An 18,782-nucleotide genomic window follows, 5' to 3' on the forward strand; every position below is an offset into this window, starting at 1 on the left:
TGTTCTACTTTCTTTATCGTAGGTTTCGAGAGTGGTGTTATTTCTTCTCAGTCTCACAAATTCTCCATACGGTACACTCCATATTAAATTCTTTGAATGCCCACTTGTTGCGTGTAGTGGTGTGTTGGAGCCTGTGTTTTTTCTGTGTAATTCACAGGTTATTGTGTCATTCACAATCCGTATGTTTACATCGAAAAATGTAATCAACACCCGGCTATGGGTTCCTGTGAAAAGTAGGTTGTTGGAATTGGAATTCAATTTCTTGACAAACTACAACCACGCCTTCTCTGTCCCCTTCCAGATTATAAACAGATTGTCTATGTACCTTAGCCAAAATGCCACATTCTTTGTTTGTTCTTGATTTCCATCTGTCCACACCACCAATTCTGCCCGTGCGCCCATTGTCAGGTTTGCATACGACAGGGCGAAGGTCGTCCTCATTGCAGTTCCCTTTACCTGTTTGAAGTACTCTTCGTTGAAGAGGACACATTGGGCTTCATTACACGGATGGCGGTAAGGATTTACCGGTACCGGTAAAATGCCGGTACTGGTAAATCCTTACCGCCTTACTACGAGGTCCCTTTGCGGGTTGGGGATTTAACGCCTGCTTTTTGCAGGCGTTAAAAACCAACCCGCAAAGGGAACCAGGGAGCTAATTACGGTACCGCAATTTGCGGTACCGTAATTAGCACCTTCCCCATTCCCATTGAGCCCTCTGGGCCAAAAATGGGAATGGGGAAGGGCAATGGTGGAAGGGGGAATTACCGCCCCGCCAACATTGGAATGGGGCGGTAATTCCCCTTTCCGCCAAGGCGGTGCCGGTATTTTACCAGCATGAACCATGGCACTAATAGCGCCATGGTTCTCCGCCATCCGTGTAATGAGGCCCATTGTTTGTTAGACATATCTCGATCATTTCCATCACCATTTTCGTGTGCTGCAGATAATTCAGAGATTTGGTATCCAGGTAGTGTTTGCAAACCGTTTTCCTGTATTCATGTTCAATTGAGGTGTAGAGTGAAACCACATCCATTGTTGCCCTCAGATACTCTTTCTCCCACGGTACACCTTCAATGTGGGTCAGAAAGTCGGTGGTGTCTTCAATGTACGATGGTAGTGTCAAAATGAACGGGAATAGTGCTTCGTCTATATACTTCGACATATTCTCCAGTGCTGAGCCTATTAGGCACACAATAGGTCTCCCTGGTGGTCTTTTAAGGTTTTTATGTACCTTCAGGAGAAAGTATATAGTTAGTGTTATGGAATTTGTCTTAATCAAGAACTTACACGTCTCTTCAGATAGTAACCCTTTTTGTTCCCATTTCTGGAGAAAAAGTTGCAACTTGTATTCCAACTCCTTCACAGGATTTTTAAGCATCTTTGTGTAGCAGCTTGTGTCATTCAACTGCTTGTAAGCGTCTTTGATGTATTCGGTCTTTCTTTGTAGCACGAGATTGCGCCCCTTATCTGAGGGTTTGATGATGCAGTTTTTCAACTGACAATGTTCTTTCAGTGCTTTTTTATCCCGAATGGTCATATTATCTTCGGAAATTCTGTTGTTTTGTTTCCTGCGCATGCTTTTTAGGTTTTTCTTTTACCAGGCTCAGGAATGCTTCGATGTGGCTACCCAAATTGGTTGTTGGATTGAACCTTGATTTTTTGTTTAAGACTGCTTTTGTCTGTCCAGTCTGTGGTTATACCTGATTTGGTCAGTCTGTCAGGGTCTGACTCCACATCCACATCCATGCCCTTTTCCAGTTCCATTAGGTCTTTTAGTATATTGAGTTCTTTAATGGTGATGTCTGTCTTTCCTACTTTTACCTCTTTCTTACGTTGGCTGAGAGTATTGGTCGCAAAAAATGTCTTTAGGTGGACTTTTCTTAAGAAGTGATCAAAGTCAATTCTGGTTTGTGCATGATCATTACCGGCAGTGGGGCAGTAATTCAGACCCAGACTTAATATTTTATTCTGGTCGGCCGTTAAATTATGTTCAGAAAGATTGATTATCTTGAAGCTGCCTTCTTCCTCCTCACTCATACCAGTCATTTGCCAGAGCGCAGATATCTGGCCGGGGTATTGTTCATTGCATTTCCTGCTCCTCTGCCCCCACCTCGTTGCTTTCGGCCTCTTCGGCCTCTGCCCCGATTTTGAGTTCCACCTCTTGCTTGCTTGTTTTTTCTGCCATCTTGGTGTAGCAAGCGCATTTCGTCTAAAAAATGTAGACACATGTTTGGTTCTTCTGTGTCGCTTCCTGTCAAGCCAGACTCAGATGGCGATGAGGAATTTTCTTTGTTTTCTTTGTTTGATTTCTTCTTCATACTCAGACAAGTTTCTTTGCATAGTAATTTTTTACTTTTTCCCTTCTTCTGGGTATGTATATATTTGTGTAAGAGTTGGTAGTGCACCTTAACCATAACGTCCCTTTAACAATGTTTTTGTGGATATATATATATTCAATGAAAAAACTTTGTTAAAGGGACGTTATGGTCTATATCTAGATCTATTATCAGTTTGCCAAATGAAGCGTAGATTTGTCAAATGGCACCTCATTTATAAGCCTTTACATTATTTTGGCATGCCCCCTCTAATTTTGCCTCCTCTTGACAAAATCCCATCAAACTTCACAAAAACATGTATATCTAGATCTATTATCAGTTTGCCAAATTAAGTTTAGATTCGTCAAATGGCACCTCATTTATAAGCCATTACATTATTTTGGGACCCCCCTCTAATTTTGCCCCCTCATGACAGAATCCCACCAAACTTTGTAAACTCATTCGGAATCAGGTCAGAAATATACATACAAAATGTCATGCCGTTCTATTGAGTGTCGGCAAATTTATAAGCCATTCCAGAACTGCATTTCACCAACCCTGTAATGCTGAGGTGTCCGCAAACTTCTCAGGACTGTTCGCGAACATCCAAACTGTTTGCGGGCTTGCTGCAGCCATATCCCATCCCATCCTCATCACCCCTCACCTCCCCAGAGATTATTTGATAAATCTGCCAAGTGCAATGTTGTGTTTTTTAATATGTTTTTACTGCGATGTTCGCGGACACGGGCAGATGTCCGCAAATCCAAGTGGCGGCCGTTTCCAAAAATCTGACGCACTTCACACTCTTCACCATCCAATCAGCGAACACGTTGCATGTCCGCAGACTTGACGCAGGCCTATTAGCCAGTCAGGACACTGTCCGCGGAGCGGACAGGGAAGTGTGTCCGCAGAGCGGACATAGATATCACACATTTGTTGTGACCTACTTTTTGCTCATTTTAAAAAAAAATACTGGACAGATTTTCAGCAAAAAGTACGCTTTCGGGACCAAGCCGCTGCTCCTGCCACAAATTTTGTGAAAATCCGTCTAGCGGTTTGGGCTATAGGAGTGAGCAAAGTTTTTTCCCCATTCAGTCTATGGGAAAAAAAGACATTTTGGGACCTCCCCCCCTATAACTAGCACTTTTTGGGCAGCTTATAACTTCGCTCCCCCTGGCCGAATCCTCACCAAACTTTGCAAAAAAAATCAGATTGGGCCATATACTTTTTTTTACAAAGTCTGCTGAGGATTCATCCAGGGGGAGCGGCGTTATAAACCGCCCAAAAAGTGCTGTTCCTATGGGATTAGCAACTTAACCATAATTACACAGCCAATATCGTGGCTGTGTATCATATATATATATATATATATATATATATATATATATATATATATATATATATATATATATATGTATATGTATTTGTGAATGAGTTGAAGAACACATTTTTTTAAAAATAAGCATACCTTTACTATGTTTCGTGAGATGCAGATCTTGTGGAATCTGGAAATAGAAGTCTTGGACAGTTTCACAGTAGTTGTTGATGCAGATGTCTTTCATTAACAGAAGATATGTACTCATAGTTCAAGTGTATATCTGAAGTGTTGAAGTGAGACGACAGGGTAAGGTGTAGATGTTTTGGATGTGATTGGCGGGAGGGAGTGTTGAGAACATGAAAGTGGAAATGGTAGAAGGGCTGCCCCTGTATTACGGGGTCTGCGGGCAGCGTGCTCGTCCGCGTATGGCATGTGCAAAATCCTGGTCTTTTGAGGATGCCTGCCATGGAAAAGGGACTTTGTGAGATTCCCTTTGAATGTGACTCAATTGTGTACTTTGACCACTATTCTGTCTATTCAGTATGACTCCATTGGACCCAATGCAACTCTATTGCAACTATTAAATGTCACTACTGCTGTGCCGTTGAATCGCGATCCAATGCTCCCACTGAATGCGACCCATCTGCTAATTCTGCCCACCTAAACAGCCTGTTGTTACCAACAGGTAACCCATGTGCACTCCCTCAGGACATATAGGGCCTCATTACGAGTTTACGAGGCAGCCATGCCCTTAAAAAGGCTGCCTCCAAACTCGGGTTCGGGTCCGTGGTCCCTGAACGTGGAAATACTGGGCCATTCTGACTTTGGAGGGCCCGGTATTTCCCCATTAAGGGAACCCGGACCCGGACAATCCCCATTCCCATTTGAGCCCCCATAGGGCTCAATGGGAATGGGGAGCATGCTAACAACGGGCCCGTTAATGACGGGCCTGTTATTAGCATGTTGGTCCGCTCGCGGGACCCCCAAAGGACATCTGGTCTGACCAGACGTCCAGAGCGGGTCCCACGAGGGGTCCTCGTAATGAGGTGGTATGGGTTTAACGGCACCGGCACCTTTACCAGCGCCGTTAACCCCTTACCGCCTCAGTTGTAATGAAGCCCATAGTCTCAGTACAAATTTATTGACTCAACGATGATTCTTGAGTATTCAATAACAATTTGTAATGTATTCAAAGATATTTGAATTAGCGTGTGAGATCACACCTTCATTAATATGTCCACAAAACAAAAATCTAATTGTTGCTTATCTGTATCTAACTACATATTTCACAAATCCAAAGCAAAGCAAAACATCACTTATTATTATTGTCAAACAAAACACAATCTTTTCATGGTTATTGTGTTTTTACACAGTCAACTCTAGAAATATTGTTGCCGATGCGTTTCAGACACATAAGATCCATCTTCAGGGCATTAGAGTTGAATCTTTCACGAAAATAGATAATTGCATTTGTATATTCATCTGTAAGCCTATGGTAAATCACAAATCATGGTGTTACTAGCTAGGTATTTGTACTGTGTGACTATTATGTAAACTGTTGAATAAATAGATACCAAAATATTTTTCAAACTAACCTCAATAGTAGAAACTTGAGCTAGAGGGTATTGAACCTGTAAAATAGAACATATATTGTGTGCGTTAACCATTATTCTCCCCTTGCACTCAACGGGTGTGAATTCTGATGGAAAATTGGTGCAGTGACACTCACCCTGCGATCTCAGTGTTAAGGCCACCTGTCAAATATTAGGCACTCTGGGCTCCATGAAATATAAGTGAACAGGACCGTATTACAGCCCATCGTACACAAAACATCTGTGTCAAGACACTGACATACTCATCAATAGGAGCTGGACTAATGGTCGGTCTATCCATTAAAGGTAACACAGTCGCAGCAGCGGCCGTATCAATTCACTCCCAGGAGATTACAGGAGATCACCATTCCCTAAACTCCCAGTGGGACATCATTTCTTATAAAAAAAAGTGTTTCTAATCAATTAGAACTAACCGAGGGATCATGTTGTATACGATCACATCAGTGGCTACTTAATTCTTCAGTCCACAAAGTAACCAAAGGAGTACTTACTTTAGGACAGCTTTGTCACGTGATGTGAGGGAAAAGTAGGGAAAAGTAGGGAAGTATATGCTACGTGGCCACGGCAACCCTGTGCATGCTCTATGCACGCGCGTCACCAGGTGGCAGCCATTTTCTATGGGACAATTCATACCCAAGCTTGTGTGTGCGACCCATGTCTAACGGTTATGGCTGAGTCTCCAAAAGGAATCAGGTCGTACATCAACTTCATGGGACGTGAGGCAAAGGGTTGAACACTAGTCTTAAACCCCACTCCAGATTGTATACCTTGTTTGGCCAAAGCGACCACACGCATGCTCAGAGTGTGCATATCGTGGGACGGCAGCCATCTTTCTAGAGGTCAGAAAAAGTGTGTGACCATTAGCCATTTCAAAAGTTTCAACTGATCGCAGGCCCTTCAGCGCAATGAGGACCTTGCGGTATGTGCACATGCACATAACTCATGCCTCTCACGGAGCCTGACTAGATACAAAAGTTCTGGAAATCAGAATACCTGTTGAGATTAACCTATCTCACAGCATAAAACCTGAATAATAGTCATCCGTTGTATAAAATCCATCCATCTTTAACAGATGCTTCACAGGCTGTTCCTAATAGGCGTGTCGGTATTGGCAATGCAACTAATGCCATTCTCTACATGACCACAACCCTCACATGCCGAGGTCCGCTCACATTCTAAGGGTCCTAGTACACAATTAACAGAGTAATAATAGAAAAGCTTTTTGCTGGAGATCTGCACCTCACGGGCAGACCACCCGTTCACACTATGCTGGATAGATTCACAATACAAGTGTTAAATGTGCAGAAGCTGTATATCATACAAAACAAATAAGGTCCCAATGATTATTCATCCCCCGTGGTGTTAGGGAATCTAGTGTGTCACTCCACACCATTTCCCTTTGGAGCTATTTTTTATGTAGGTCACCGCCCCTATTTCCTAGTGATACCTGTTTAAGTATTACACACTTCAATTGCGCTATATTGTGTCTTGCCTCTATAAAGTGTGTAGCTACTGGTGATTTTAAACTCCTCATCCTTATATTGCACTTGTGTTCCATCCATCGCACCTTAGCCTTGCGCATAGTCATCCTCCGTAGTATAAACTACATGGGCACATCAAGGCATATATCACACTCTTGGAGGTGCAGGAGTGTCGTAATTTAATTCGAGAACCTTCCCCTGAGTGTGGGTGTGAGATCTTATTCCCTTCAATAAAATTGCCACAATGTTGGCAATTGCAACATGGTTGAGTTCCCTTGTATTCATCTGTATGCCTTCTGCAATTCAGCTCTTACTAGTGTGTTCCATAATGCATGACTATTCCTATAGGCAAAGGTCGGGGGCTCTGGAAAGAGCCTGTTTAAAGTAGGGTCCATCTGCATCAGGGTCCAGTTTTATTTCACTATTTTCCCGATCTTTTGGCTTTGCATAGAATCGGTAGTCACATACACCAGAGGTTGGTCATCCTTAGCTGGTTTAGGTGTCAGTAGTGTCTCTCTGGGTATCCTTTCCACCTTCTCTGCTATATCCTTGATGAGTTCAGGATTGTATCAGCTCTTTTGGAATTTCTTCTGTAGTGTAGCCGCTTGTTTCTTATAATCCTCTGTGTTTGATATATTTCTCAGATATCTGAGAAATTGACTCAAGGATACATTATCTATTGTGTGTTTGGGATGGAAGCTAGTTGCTACTAACAAGCTGTTCCTGTCTGTTGATTTAGTGAAAATCCTGGTATTCAGGCCATTCCCCTCATATTACATTTCAACATCCAGGAAATGGATACTGGTAACACCAGTCTCAGTTGTAAATTGTATCCTCAGGTGCATGTTATTCATCATTTCAAAGAACGTCTGTAATACATCCATTGGTCCAGTCCAAATCCCAAATACAATATCTATGTACCTGGCAAAAATGGAAAGGTGTTGCATCCATCTGGCTGATTTTAAAACATGTTCGGTTTCCAGGTATTACATATATGTATTGGCATAACTGAACACCATCGCCACCCCCATGCTTGTACCTGATAGTTGTAAGTAATATTTCTCAGCGAATTTGAAAAAAATATTAATTAATACTAGTTTCAGAAGTGTAAGGACAAACACTCTATCAGCCGTACAGGTTTCTGCTCCCAGTAGGAGCCATACCATGGCTTCCAAACCAGCTTCAGGTACGATGTTGGTATATAAGGAGGTTACATCCATAGTAAACAAGACATCCCGTCCCTTGACAAAATTGGATGTTGCTAAATTTAGATAATAAGTGCATGGAGTCCTTTAGGTATGTAGGGCTTTCTTGAATCAAGGGTTGTACCACCTTGTCTAAATATTTACCTAGAGGTTTTAACAAACTGCCCATAGCAGTCATCCAGGAGGGTTTTTATGACATTTGTGAATCTTTGGCAAAATATAAAAAACTGGCATAACTGGATGAGGAGCTTCTAGAAACGTCATGGTACATTCCATACGTTCTGACCACCACAGAGTCCATTACAACAAATCTTCATGGAGTGAGCCACACGCCATAACTGATGGTTATTAATAATTTGCTAACCCCAGGGTGTCGGTCTGTGGGAGGAGAATAGTTTCCAGCAGTGTCAGATCAGGGTGGTGGCTGTTGGAGGAAGGACTGTGGTGTGTCAGAGAGGAGATGAAAGAGAGTGTGTGGGCGAGCAGAGTAAGGAGGAGATAAGGGGATGGGCCGAGAGAACAAGGTCGCTAGACAGTGCAGGAGGATTGGGCGAAGAGAGTGAGGAGATAAAACAAGAAGCAATTGCACCCAGAGAGAAGATTTCGACAGACATGGAAAATAATTATCATCTAGATTACAAGCACGAGGTTACCCTCCACATGTAATACGGAGATCTTTCAAAAGAGCCAGAAATACGAACAGACAAGAGTGTCTCAGTAAGCAGTCGCGCACTAAGGATTTTATAATCATGTTTTACGAATTGATAGACGTTAAAATATGTGTTATTTTTAGAAGAACCGTGTGTGCCTACCTAAATATTGAATGGGTAGTGTGTGTGTGTGTGTGTGTGTGTGTGTAATTGGCAGGTGCTTTAGACAGACACATAGCCTAATAGGGAGGAATCCGTTTTATGGGATTTAGTATGTTTTATATTTCCTCTGTAATCTTCTTTCTTTTCATACCAGGTTACACAGGAACGTGGGAGCCCCTCTACTGAGAACAAACATGGGTCAAATACCCTGTTCTGTGGAATTTCTTCCACTCAGGAGGGTCTACAACCACTTTTTAGTTCACTGCACCCTTCACAGAGGAGAAATATCAATTTGCATATCAGTCTTTGTCCCATCCACAAGGGCAGTCCAGCACCGAAATGCTAGGCAAATCTCCTCTGAACAAGAGTACCATCAGCAACCCAAGACACGTGTTTCGGCCTAGTCCGGCCTCATCACTGAGATGAATCTGAGCCTCTCTAAGACACAGTGAGCAAGGGGTCCATGTCTGGATCACCTTGGGTTACTTAGGGTGAACCCCCAAGTGCTACAAAGTTACACTGAAGTGTGGGAGTCCCTCTACTGAGAACAAACATGGGTCAAAAACTCTGTTCTATGGTATTTCTTCCACTCAGGAGAGACAAAAATCTTGTTTTAGCCCAATGCAACCTTCACAAAGGAGAAATATCCATTTGCATATGAGTCTTCGCCCCACCCACAAGGGCAGCCCAGCACACGAAAAGAAACAATGCAAAATTACTTCAGCAGCCTGTAATCTGGGGCCCAGCCGGAGGAAATACTCATTGACAGAGTGCACAGGGTAGGACCCAACAAAAGAGATCTGGGAGCCCACCCAAGGGCTGTCCTCTTGGCAATGACCTCCTATACAATGAAAGAGGAGATTCTGCGTGCAGCAAGAAACCAGCAGCCGGTCACCATAAACGGAACACAGGTTCCACTGTTTCAGGGCCTGGCCTTAACCACCCTACACAAAATGGATACTGATGGTGCCGGTCACGAGAGCGCTGAGAGCCAAGGGGGTTGCCTACAGATGGGCGTATCCCTTTGGATTACAATTCACTTGGGAGAACAAGCAACAGCGCATCACCACCTGTGTGGAAGGTCTGTCCCTTCTTCATTTGGTGGAGGAGGCACTGCAAATGGAAAGAAACCCTACCGGCAATTTGAGGGGAGGGGAATCCAGACAGTGGGAATGGGCATCCACTTCCACCAGGAAACGCGGAAGGGAAGGAGCGGGTGGAGCCCCACTACGGAGATGATCACTGTCTCCAAGAGGGAAAGGAGTAGTATGTTAAGTAAAGCTCTCAGGTCACTTAATTGGGGGGACCAAGTAGGAGTAAGCTGCGATAAACAAGAAGAAGCCCCTGGCGGAGCGAAGGGGCGGCTCATCCTAGAACCCAAATTAGGATTGTCATGTCCTGGCATGGAATACGTTGGAGTGGATATGATACCCACCATCCGAAAACGGGACGCAGGGAAGGTTCTAGGGGACTTTGTTCTGAAGGGTACTGGGAAGGGAGGGGGGGTACGTTTGTTTGTTACACGGTTAAATGGGGTTGGGGTTTGGCATGGATCTGTTATGTTGGGGAAGGGTAAGCCTTCGGAGCCAGCAGGACTGGCAGCAAGGTGTGCTCCAATAAAGACTAGATGGCTGAACTGAATATTGTTTTGCTCAATGTACAAGGCCTAAACTCGCCAGTGAAACGTTGCTCGATTCTGATGAGGTTGATAGAGTTGCAGGCCTCAATTGCCTTTTTGCAGGAAACACATCTTCTCCTAGAGGATGAAAGTAGATTGTTTCATAGAGCGTTACCCCGACAATACTATGCTTCAGGTGGAAAGAAAACCAAGGGTGTAGCCATTCTAAAAGGAGCCAAACTACTATTTAGAAAACAGGCAATACACAGGAATCGGAAGGGGCGATACTTAGTCCTGAAAGGGACAAAACTACACACTAATTGCCATATATGCTCCGAACGAGCGACAAGATTTATTCCTGAGGGACATACTAAAAATTCTGGGGCGATGGTGTGAGGGTCAGATAGTGATTGGCGCAGACTTTTATTGTGTCATGGATCCCTCATTAGATAAAACACCCCCAACCCCACAGCAGCAGATGCAAGAAATAGGCAGGTGCTAGGGAAGCTCTTTAGAGACCTGGGGGGTGATACAAACGTGGAGATTCTTCCACGAGCAACAGAAGGAGTACACCCATAATTCAGCAGTCCATAAAGGATATTCGAGTATTGATATGGTACTGGTCTCGGCCACTCTGTTCCCCAGTGTTAGTGGCGTTGAAATTGGAGCCCAATATGTGTCTGATCATGCCCCAGTCGTAGTAAAATTGGACATGGGTCAGGGGGTACACAAGGGTCATAAATCCTGGAGGCTGAATGAAATGATTCTGAAGGATCTAGCCCTTAGAGCGCACATGGAAAAGGCAATACATAATTATTTCCAAGAGAATGACAACGGAGAAGCTAATTGGGGAATAATTTGGGATGCCGGGAAGGCAGTGATCCGGGGGAGTTTATTTTGCAATCATCAGCATATAAGCGAGAAAGAGGGCTTATACAAAAGAAGCTGGAGACAGCGTTAAGAGAAGCCGAGAGATATCACAAAACTAGGAGGTCTCAAAAAACGCTCAGGCTAGTTCGAAAAGCAAGAGCCCAATTGGAATCGCATGTGGCAGAGCGAACGGCACAAACATTACTTTATACCAAACAGACATATGTGCAGGGGGGAAAGCAAATAAATATCTGGTGGCCAAGCTCTGCAAACAAAAATCCTGCAACTACATAGTACAACTGAAAGACGAAACAGGGGGTTATGCGCCACGGAGGAGGGCAAACTGGAGATAATGGAAAGATTCCATCAAGGGTTGTTGAAAGTGGAAGGGATCTCCCCTCAGGCACAAACAGATTACATGTCTAAGATCTCCCTGCCCCAGATCCCAAAGGACAACAACGGCATCCTACAAGCTCCCATATTGGCACAGGAGATAAGTGATGCCATAGCCGCATTATCTCCTAACAAGACCCCAGGGCCGGACGGACTGGGGAATGGCTATTATAAAACTTTCCGCAATCAGCTACTAGGCCCCCTAACAAAATTATTTATTTACATAAGGGATAACGGCTCAGTCACTCCCGACATGGGGAACTCAACCACAATCTTAATCCTCAAGCCAGGTAAATACCCAACCGATTGTACTAGCTACAGGCCGATAGTGTTACTCAATACTGACACCAAGATTTATGCAAAAATTTTAGCAAGCAGGCTCGCGGGGGTCCTGCCCAAGATAATCCATACGGATCAAGCAAGGTTCATAAGGGGGAGGCATACCCAAGATAACATAAGACGAGCGGTGGATATTATAGATCTGGGCTCCAGAACGGGACAGGGGTTCACCATAGCTGCTCTAGATGCAAGGAGGGCATTCCACAGTTTAGACTGGACATACCTGAAATTGGTGCTACAGAAATTTGGATGCGACCCCATCTTTATCAGAATGGTTCTGGCGAACTTTTGCCACCCGAGCACAGACTTCATGGTTAATGGGAAGACTACGGCCAAAATTGATATACAGAGGGGTACACGCCAGGGATGCCCGCTCTCGCCCTTCATTTTTGCAATGCCAATGAAGCCTATAGCTGAGGTAGTAAGGCAGGATCTAGAAATATGGGGAGTTACAGGTGATGGGGTGACGCACAAAATAGCCCTATATGCAGATGACATTGGGCCTCATTATGACCCAGGCGTTAAGGGTTAACGCCGTCGTTAACCCTTAACGCCTATTCTGATTTTAACGGCTGCTTTTAGCAGCCGTTAAAATCCATGGCGCTAACCCGCCATGATGCTAATTACGCCACCGTAATTTACGGTGGCGTAATTAGCGCCTTCCCCATTCCCATTATGCCCTATGGGGCAAAAATGGGAATGGGGAAGGGAAAATGGGAAATGGGGATTTACCGCCCCACTCACCTTGGAATGGGGCGGTAAATCCGCCATCCACCATGGTGTAAACATAGTTTACACCATTGTGGTAAAGTTGGCGTACTTAGCGCCTGGGTCGTAATGACCCCCATTAAGTTGTTTCTTAGGGACTCTAGTACCTCCTTGCCAAGGGCTTTTGATAGACTACAAGAATTTGCAAGGATATCAGGCTTTACTATAAACTATGCGAAATCTAAGGCTCTGAATGTTACAGAGGGGGAGGGCGAGGTTGAGGTAATGAGGTCCCGACATCCATTAGTCTGGGAGAAAGAATCAATATTATACCTGGGGATCCGTCTAACAAAGGATTATAAGAGCTTGTATGGAGCGAACGTAACACCACTGTTGAAACAGCTAAGAGAAGACCTGCATAAGTGGGACGCGCAGGAGTTGTCATGGTTTGCGCACATTGTGGCACTTAAAATGACTCTACTACCCTGTCTGTCATATGTGGTAAGTTCCATTCCAAGGAGATTCCCCCCAAAGTATGTAAGGCGATACAGAAGGATCTGGTTTCCTTCATTTGGTTTCCTTCATTTGGCATCGAGGTAAACCCAGAATACAAAGGGGAATCCATACAAGACCGCCACTCTTGGGAGGACTTGGGGTCCCAGATATAGAGAGGTATGCCCTTGCCGCGCAAATAGCACCAATGCTGGGCTGGAAAAGGGAAGATATGTCAGAAGGCTGGGTGGGAATCGAACAAGGGGTGATCTCAATCCCGTTGGGAAATATAAACACACTGTGAGTAGGAGCCAGGGGAACAGAGGGTCATCTGTTGGAAGCCACCAAGACAACACTGAAAGGATGGGACCGAGCCCTGAAAAGGCGGAACATCGCCCGGGTTTGGGCCCATTTACCCCATTGGCTCATAATCAAGATTTTACTCCGGGTAGACAGAACCGCTTCTGGGAGAATTGGGGACAAGGGCACACTTTGTATATAAAGTATTTCTATCAGGAGGGTAATACATTACTATATGAAGAATGTAAGCAGAAATTTGGCATGGGGGAAAGAGATAGATTTGCATATATTCAGATCCGACACTGGATAACACAGAAGGAAATTAAGAAAGTAACCAATAGGACCCTGGTAGGCCTGGAATTGTCGATACAATATTGGGCCAAGTCAAGGGTGGTATCCAGACTGTATAGATTACTCGATAAAGCGCAGGGAAGCGATAGCCTCACATACATGGATAAGTGGGTTAGGGACCTAGGAATATCCATTACTGAGGAAGAATGGGGCAAATATGGAGGCAAACACAGAAATATTTTAAATGTATGGCTATTAGGTATACCGCATATAAGATATGTTATAGGTGGTACTTGACCCCCTGTAGATTTCACAAAATGAATGCTAACTTCTCACCCATGTGCTGGAGGAATTGCACCAATAAGGCCGACCTATACCACATGTGGTGGTCCTGTCCTATGTCGGGCCTGTACTGGAAAGAAATTCTAGGACACATAAAAGAAATTACAGGGAACAATTGCCAGTCGAGGCCAAGGTGATACTTTTAGGCTCGGTGGTCGAAGACATTTATGTGGCTACTGGCAATAATGCAGCGCTAATCACCCACTTGCTAATGGCAGCAAAAATGACTCTTCCCCAAAGTAGGAAAAATCCGAATAGTCCTATTGTAGCATGTTGGTGGGTAAAAATTTGGAATGTGATGGCTATGGAAAAGGTAGGGGCCCTGAAGGATGGCAAGTACTTGAAATTACGGGCAATAAGGGACCCCTTTTTTGACTTTGTCAGAGATAGAGAAGCGCAATTCTTTAGACCGTATTTGTTGAGAGTGATGCAACACTGAGAGCCATCAAACAAGGATTCCCGAAACAGGGAACCTTGCTGAGTAACAAAACATAATGAAACCTTCGGAAGCCTATGTGTTTGATTCATGCCTTAAGAGGTGGATGAGGGAGCGGGAGGGGGGTTGTGTAAGGAGCATAAATGGTTAATAATGAAATATGGTGCGGATACGGAGGGGTTAGGGGAGGGATTGGGTTAGAGTTGATTATTGCATAAAATCCTCATGTTCGCTGAAAGGATGCAAAGCGATGTTGGACTTTATACCAGTACAATTGGAATTGAAAAGCTGTAAACACAATAAGACTGGTAACAGGTTTGGTTTGTGAACATGAATGAAAAATAAAAGTAAAAAGCAAAAGCAGCCCAAATGTCAATAAAGTCATTTGAAAATTTTTTGTGTAACCATTTTATTACATTTCAACACAATCAAGCCAATGAATGATACACGTATGGGAACAGAATACTAAATTGGATACATTCAACAGTTTAGGAAATGAAGCCAATCGCAGAATCAGTCTCCTAAAACAAGACATTAAGAGAGCACTCTGTCAAGATGGCAAATCGTTGTATGTTAATAAATTAAGTAGGGGGCAACCAGTAGGCAGGTAGGGCCAAAAACATCCAAACAAAAGACACACCTCACAAAAAGCTATTGATACGCCATCTAACTAATATAGGGGGAAAACCAGAGAGGGGCTGAGGACGCCTGATCCTCAGAAGAGCAGGTGAGCACAAAAGAGGGGAAAGCTCCTTGATCCAGAGAAGAGGTGCTGGACAACAGGGGGGAGATCCCCTTAATCCCAGAGGGGGTAGCCCCTTGATCTCCTGAAGAAGGGAGTGAGCAACAGAGAGGGGATAAACCCTCTGACCCAGTAGGGGGAGAACATTTGGACATTATAGAAGGGAAAGAGTCTTTAAGACAAGAGAACGAGAGAGAGACAGAGAGATAGAGAGGGAGAGAGAGAAAGACAGAGAGAGACAGAGAAGTCTTGTGTTCACCAGAAGAAACTGAACTAAGCAGAGGAGCTGCCGATCTGGAACATTATGTTGTGCCCTTCTATTACCACTCTAACCTCGACTCTTGGCCCCAAGCACTCCTGAACTAATTTCCTTGCATCCTTCTTGTTTCTTAGCTTTATCTATAAAAGAACATTGAACCTTATTTTAGTGTCAGTAACTGCATCCTCTCAGCCTTGTGACACCGGATTGCCTGATTGCATGTGGGGTCATTTTTTCCTTGGTTCTTTATGTTGAACCATTAGGCCTCATTCGGAATTTGAGGTAGAGCCGCCAGGATACCAGCAAATGTTACTGGTTCTGGCACTCTGTCTGGCACTCCATGAGGGGATTTGCCATCATTACCGGCAGCAGCAATGTTGATGCCGGTAATGAGGACTTTTGTTGCTGGCAGGGCACCAGCTTTTAGCTGGAGGTAACCCAGGTGCCCCACTGGCAAACCCGCAGTCGGGCGGTCCAGTAAAGTGCCAGAATCCACAAATACCGGCACTTTTTTACCAGACCCCCCGACTTGGAATAAGGTCCATCTTTCTCCAAGCCCACCCACCAGAGATTCTCTTGCAGCCAGTTTAGTGCTTTTACTGTGAAGGCTTCATGATACTTTCCACTCTCAATGAATTCAAACCCCTCCTTCCGTACTTCTCTTGTCACTCAGTCTTTTCCCTTTTCCCATCAGGAAGCAATTAAAAACTGCATCTGTTGTCTTCCTTTTCATTTATCGACGTATGTAGCATTTGTAGGACATGGATAAATGTTGGCAACAAAAACATTTTGACCATATGTACTCCTTCCCATAAGGGCGCTTCAATCTATCCTACTTCCTACAATCTAATATGCTTTTAGTCAGGGCCTCTTCAATGTTCAACTAAACATTTTTCCATTCACTCACCAGGCATATGCTCAAACATTTCATTCTAATCTTACCTCATTGAATATCACAGTTCTAGATGTGTTCTCTGAAACGGGAGTGAGTGAGGGGGTATACCTCTGATTTGTCCCACTTTATTTTATGACCCAATACATTGCTAAATGTCAGTATTGTTTCTATTTTTAAGTTTGCTGAGCCTTCAGGGCTTTTCACAGATATCTCCATATTATCAACCTATGGTAGCACCCTGCAAGGTGTGTCGCTGCTGGGAATCCTTTCATATGTTCTTCCTGGTGCATCGTGGCTGTCAAGCTGAATAGAAAGGGGATAGTGGACATGCCTTTTGTGTTTCTTTATTCAAGTATGGGGGTTAAAAACGATGTACTTAGTACAATAGTATTGATTCCTATATTTTGTCTAAGTCTGAAATACACTGCTAACATTGGGCCTCCTTACGACCTTGGCAGCAATTGGAATTACCACTAACCTCAATTACCATTGCCGCCACATGTTCCCATGGGGTTACCACAGGATTACAAATGGTGGTAACTCTCCATTTTCGGAGTCCATAAGACTCCTTTGGGATTCTTTGCAGATTTACCGCTGGTGGAATTACAGCGCTGTAAATCTGCCGATTTATTTAGGTATAGTGGAGGATCTACCTCCAGCAACAAGCTGGAGGTCAATCTGCCACTTTTCCCTAACAAATCAGCAGATTTACTGCACAGTCATTCTGCTGGCAGTAAATCCACAAAAAAACTGATAGTCCCTCATTAGGAGTGTTGTGGTAATTTGGCGGTAATTCCACTGAATTATTGCCAAACTCAATTACCTTTACCACCACTTGGTTCTGCGGATTTACCTCGGGATTACAAGTGGTGGTAGTTCAGTGTTAATCCCCATTTTCAAAGTCCATAGGGCCCCATGGTAATTCCATTGATTTTGCTGACTTTTGGCATTAAGGTGAGGGATTTACCACCAGCTTTTTGCTGGAGGATCATCCTGCACCATACCACCAAAGTTATAGTACAACGGTGCAGTGATGCAGCGGTAACAGATTTACTGCTGCACTGCCGCCGTTTTTATACATACCACTGTACTTGTAATGAGGCCCATAATTTGGCAGTGTTGAAAAAATGGTGATAATTTCATTACCGCCCAAAAAAGTGGCATTAACGAAATGACCCACAATTCTTTCCCACACAGTCAAAATTGTTATGAGGCCCATTGTCCCCAAATCAAACTTTTCACGGGAGAATTCCAGGAGACCCAATTTACCCTGTCAAAGACATTCTCGCCGTGAAAGGAGACGGCTGATATCTGCTGTGGCCTACCCTGACAAATAATCAACATGTCAATGAATTACCTAATATTACCCATATCATACATGACTAATAAAACCTGCTTCTGAAACGGGGATTATTTTTCCTATGACAGTCCCAAGTCTCATTGCCAATATCTTAGACATCATTTTTGTTTCCACTTTCAATTGTGAAATGTGTAGGTAATATCCATGCTGAGTGCGGTCATTGTTTCTAACCAACAGGGAACACAATTGCGTTACTTTATTCATTAAATTGTTCAACAGTTACATTGAAATAAAACATATTAAGGGAAGTACCGTTTTTGACGCATATGATGCGCTTGTGTTCACGCAGGTCAGGCTCTCCTCGTTGCAGCAGCCCCCACACCTAAAGACGGACACACATGGGGGCTTGAAGAAGGTGCTGGAGCTTGAGCCCAACTCCTTGGCAACATCCACAGAGGTTTCCCGGGGCATACACTGGGTTTTCTGCCATTCTTCATCTATGTCTGAAATGTAAAGAAAATGCCATTTGTGAGTGAACTAGACCCTGATTACTGTTGTGCTATTTTAGCTTCAAACAGTACAAAGGATAAGGCATCAAGAAACAGTTGCCATTTACAACTGCTGTAGGTGCATCATAAGGTAGGATAAGGGGACAGGAAGGCTAATTGAGCCAGTGACTCTTGAACAATCATTCAGAACAGAGTGAAGTTGAGGGTCACAAAACCTCCATTTTCTGTGAGTGGGAAGACCCAGGGAGAATACTGGAGGGGTCTTCAAACTCCAACTATCCAGAATAGTTGCACTGCGACTCCAATGAATCCTCGCCATTGACTATGCTGGCATGGGCTGATCTGAGTTGTTGTCCAAAACATCTGAAATCCTGTTCAGTTATCACCATTGAAGAGGCTGTGATAGATTTACATGCCAGGATGTCGGGGAGTAGGCCGGAAATGATAGTTGGGGCCAGAGAAGGCCACCGACTTTGTGATGTCAACCGGCAGGTGGTTCATGGCCGATCCCCCATTTCGGACTTCCTCTGTACCACCGATGGGT

The 18,782-nt window shown here is 44.1% G+C and overlaps 1 protein-coding gene across 1 annotated transcript in view; it reads right to left on the reverse strand.

Moving 5' to 3' along the window:
• VEGFD (vascular endothelial growth factor D) overlaps positions 1 to 18,782 on the reverse strand; it is a 442,197-nt gene that overhangs the window by 215,993 nt on the left and 207,422 nt on the right. The window contains exon 3 of the mRNA XM_069637174.1: positions 18,042 to 18,232. Coding sequence (XP_069493275.1) covers positions 18,042 to 18,232 — 191 coding nt within the window. The remainder of the gene's footprint in view (positions 1 to 18,041; positions 18,233 to 18,782) is intronic.

This window comes from Ambystoma mexicanum, chromosome 7p (assembly GCF_040938575.1).
Source record: "Ambystoma mexicanum isolate Mex_15411 chromosome 7p, UKY_AmexF1_1, whole genome shotgun sequence".
Classification (NCBI taxonomy): Eukaryota; Metazoa; Chordata; class Amphibia; order Caudata; family Ambystomatidae; genus Ambystoma; species Ambystoma mexicanum.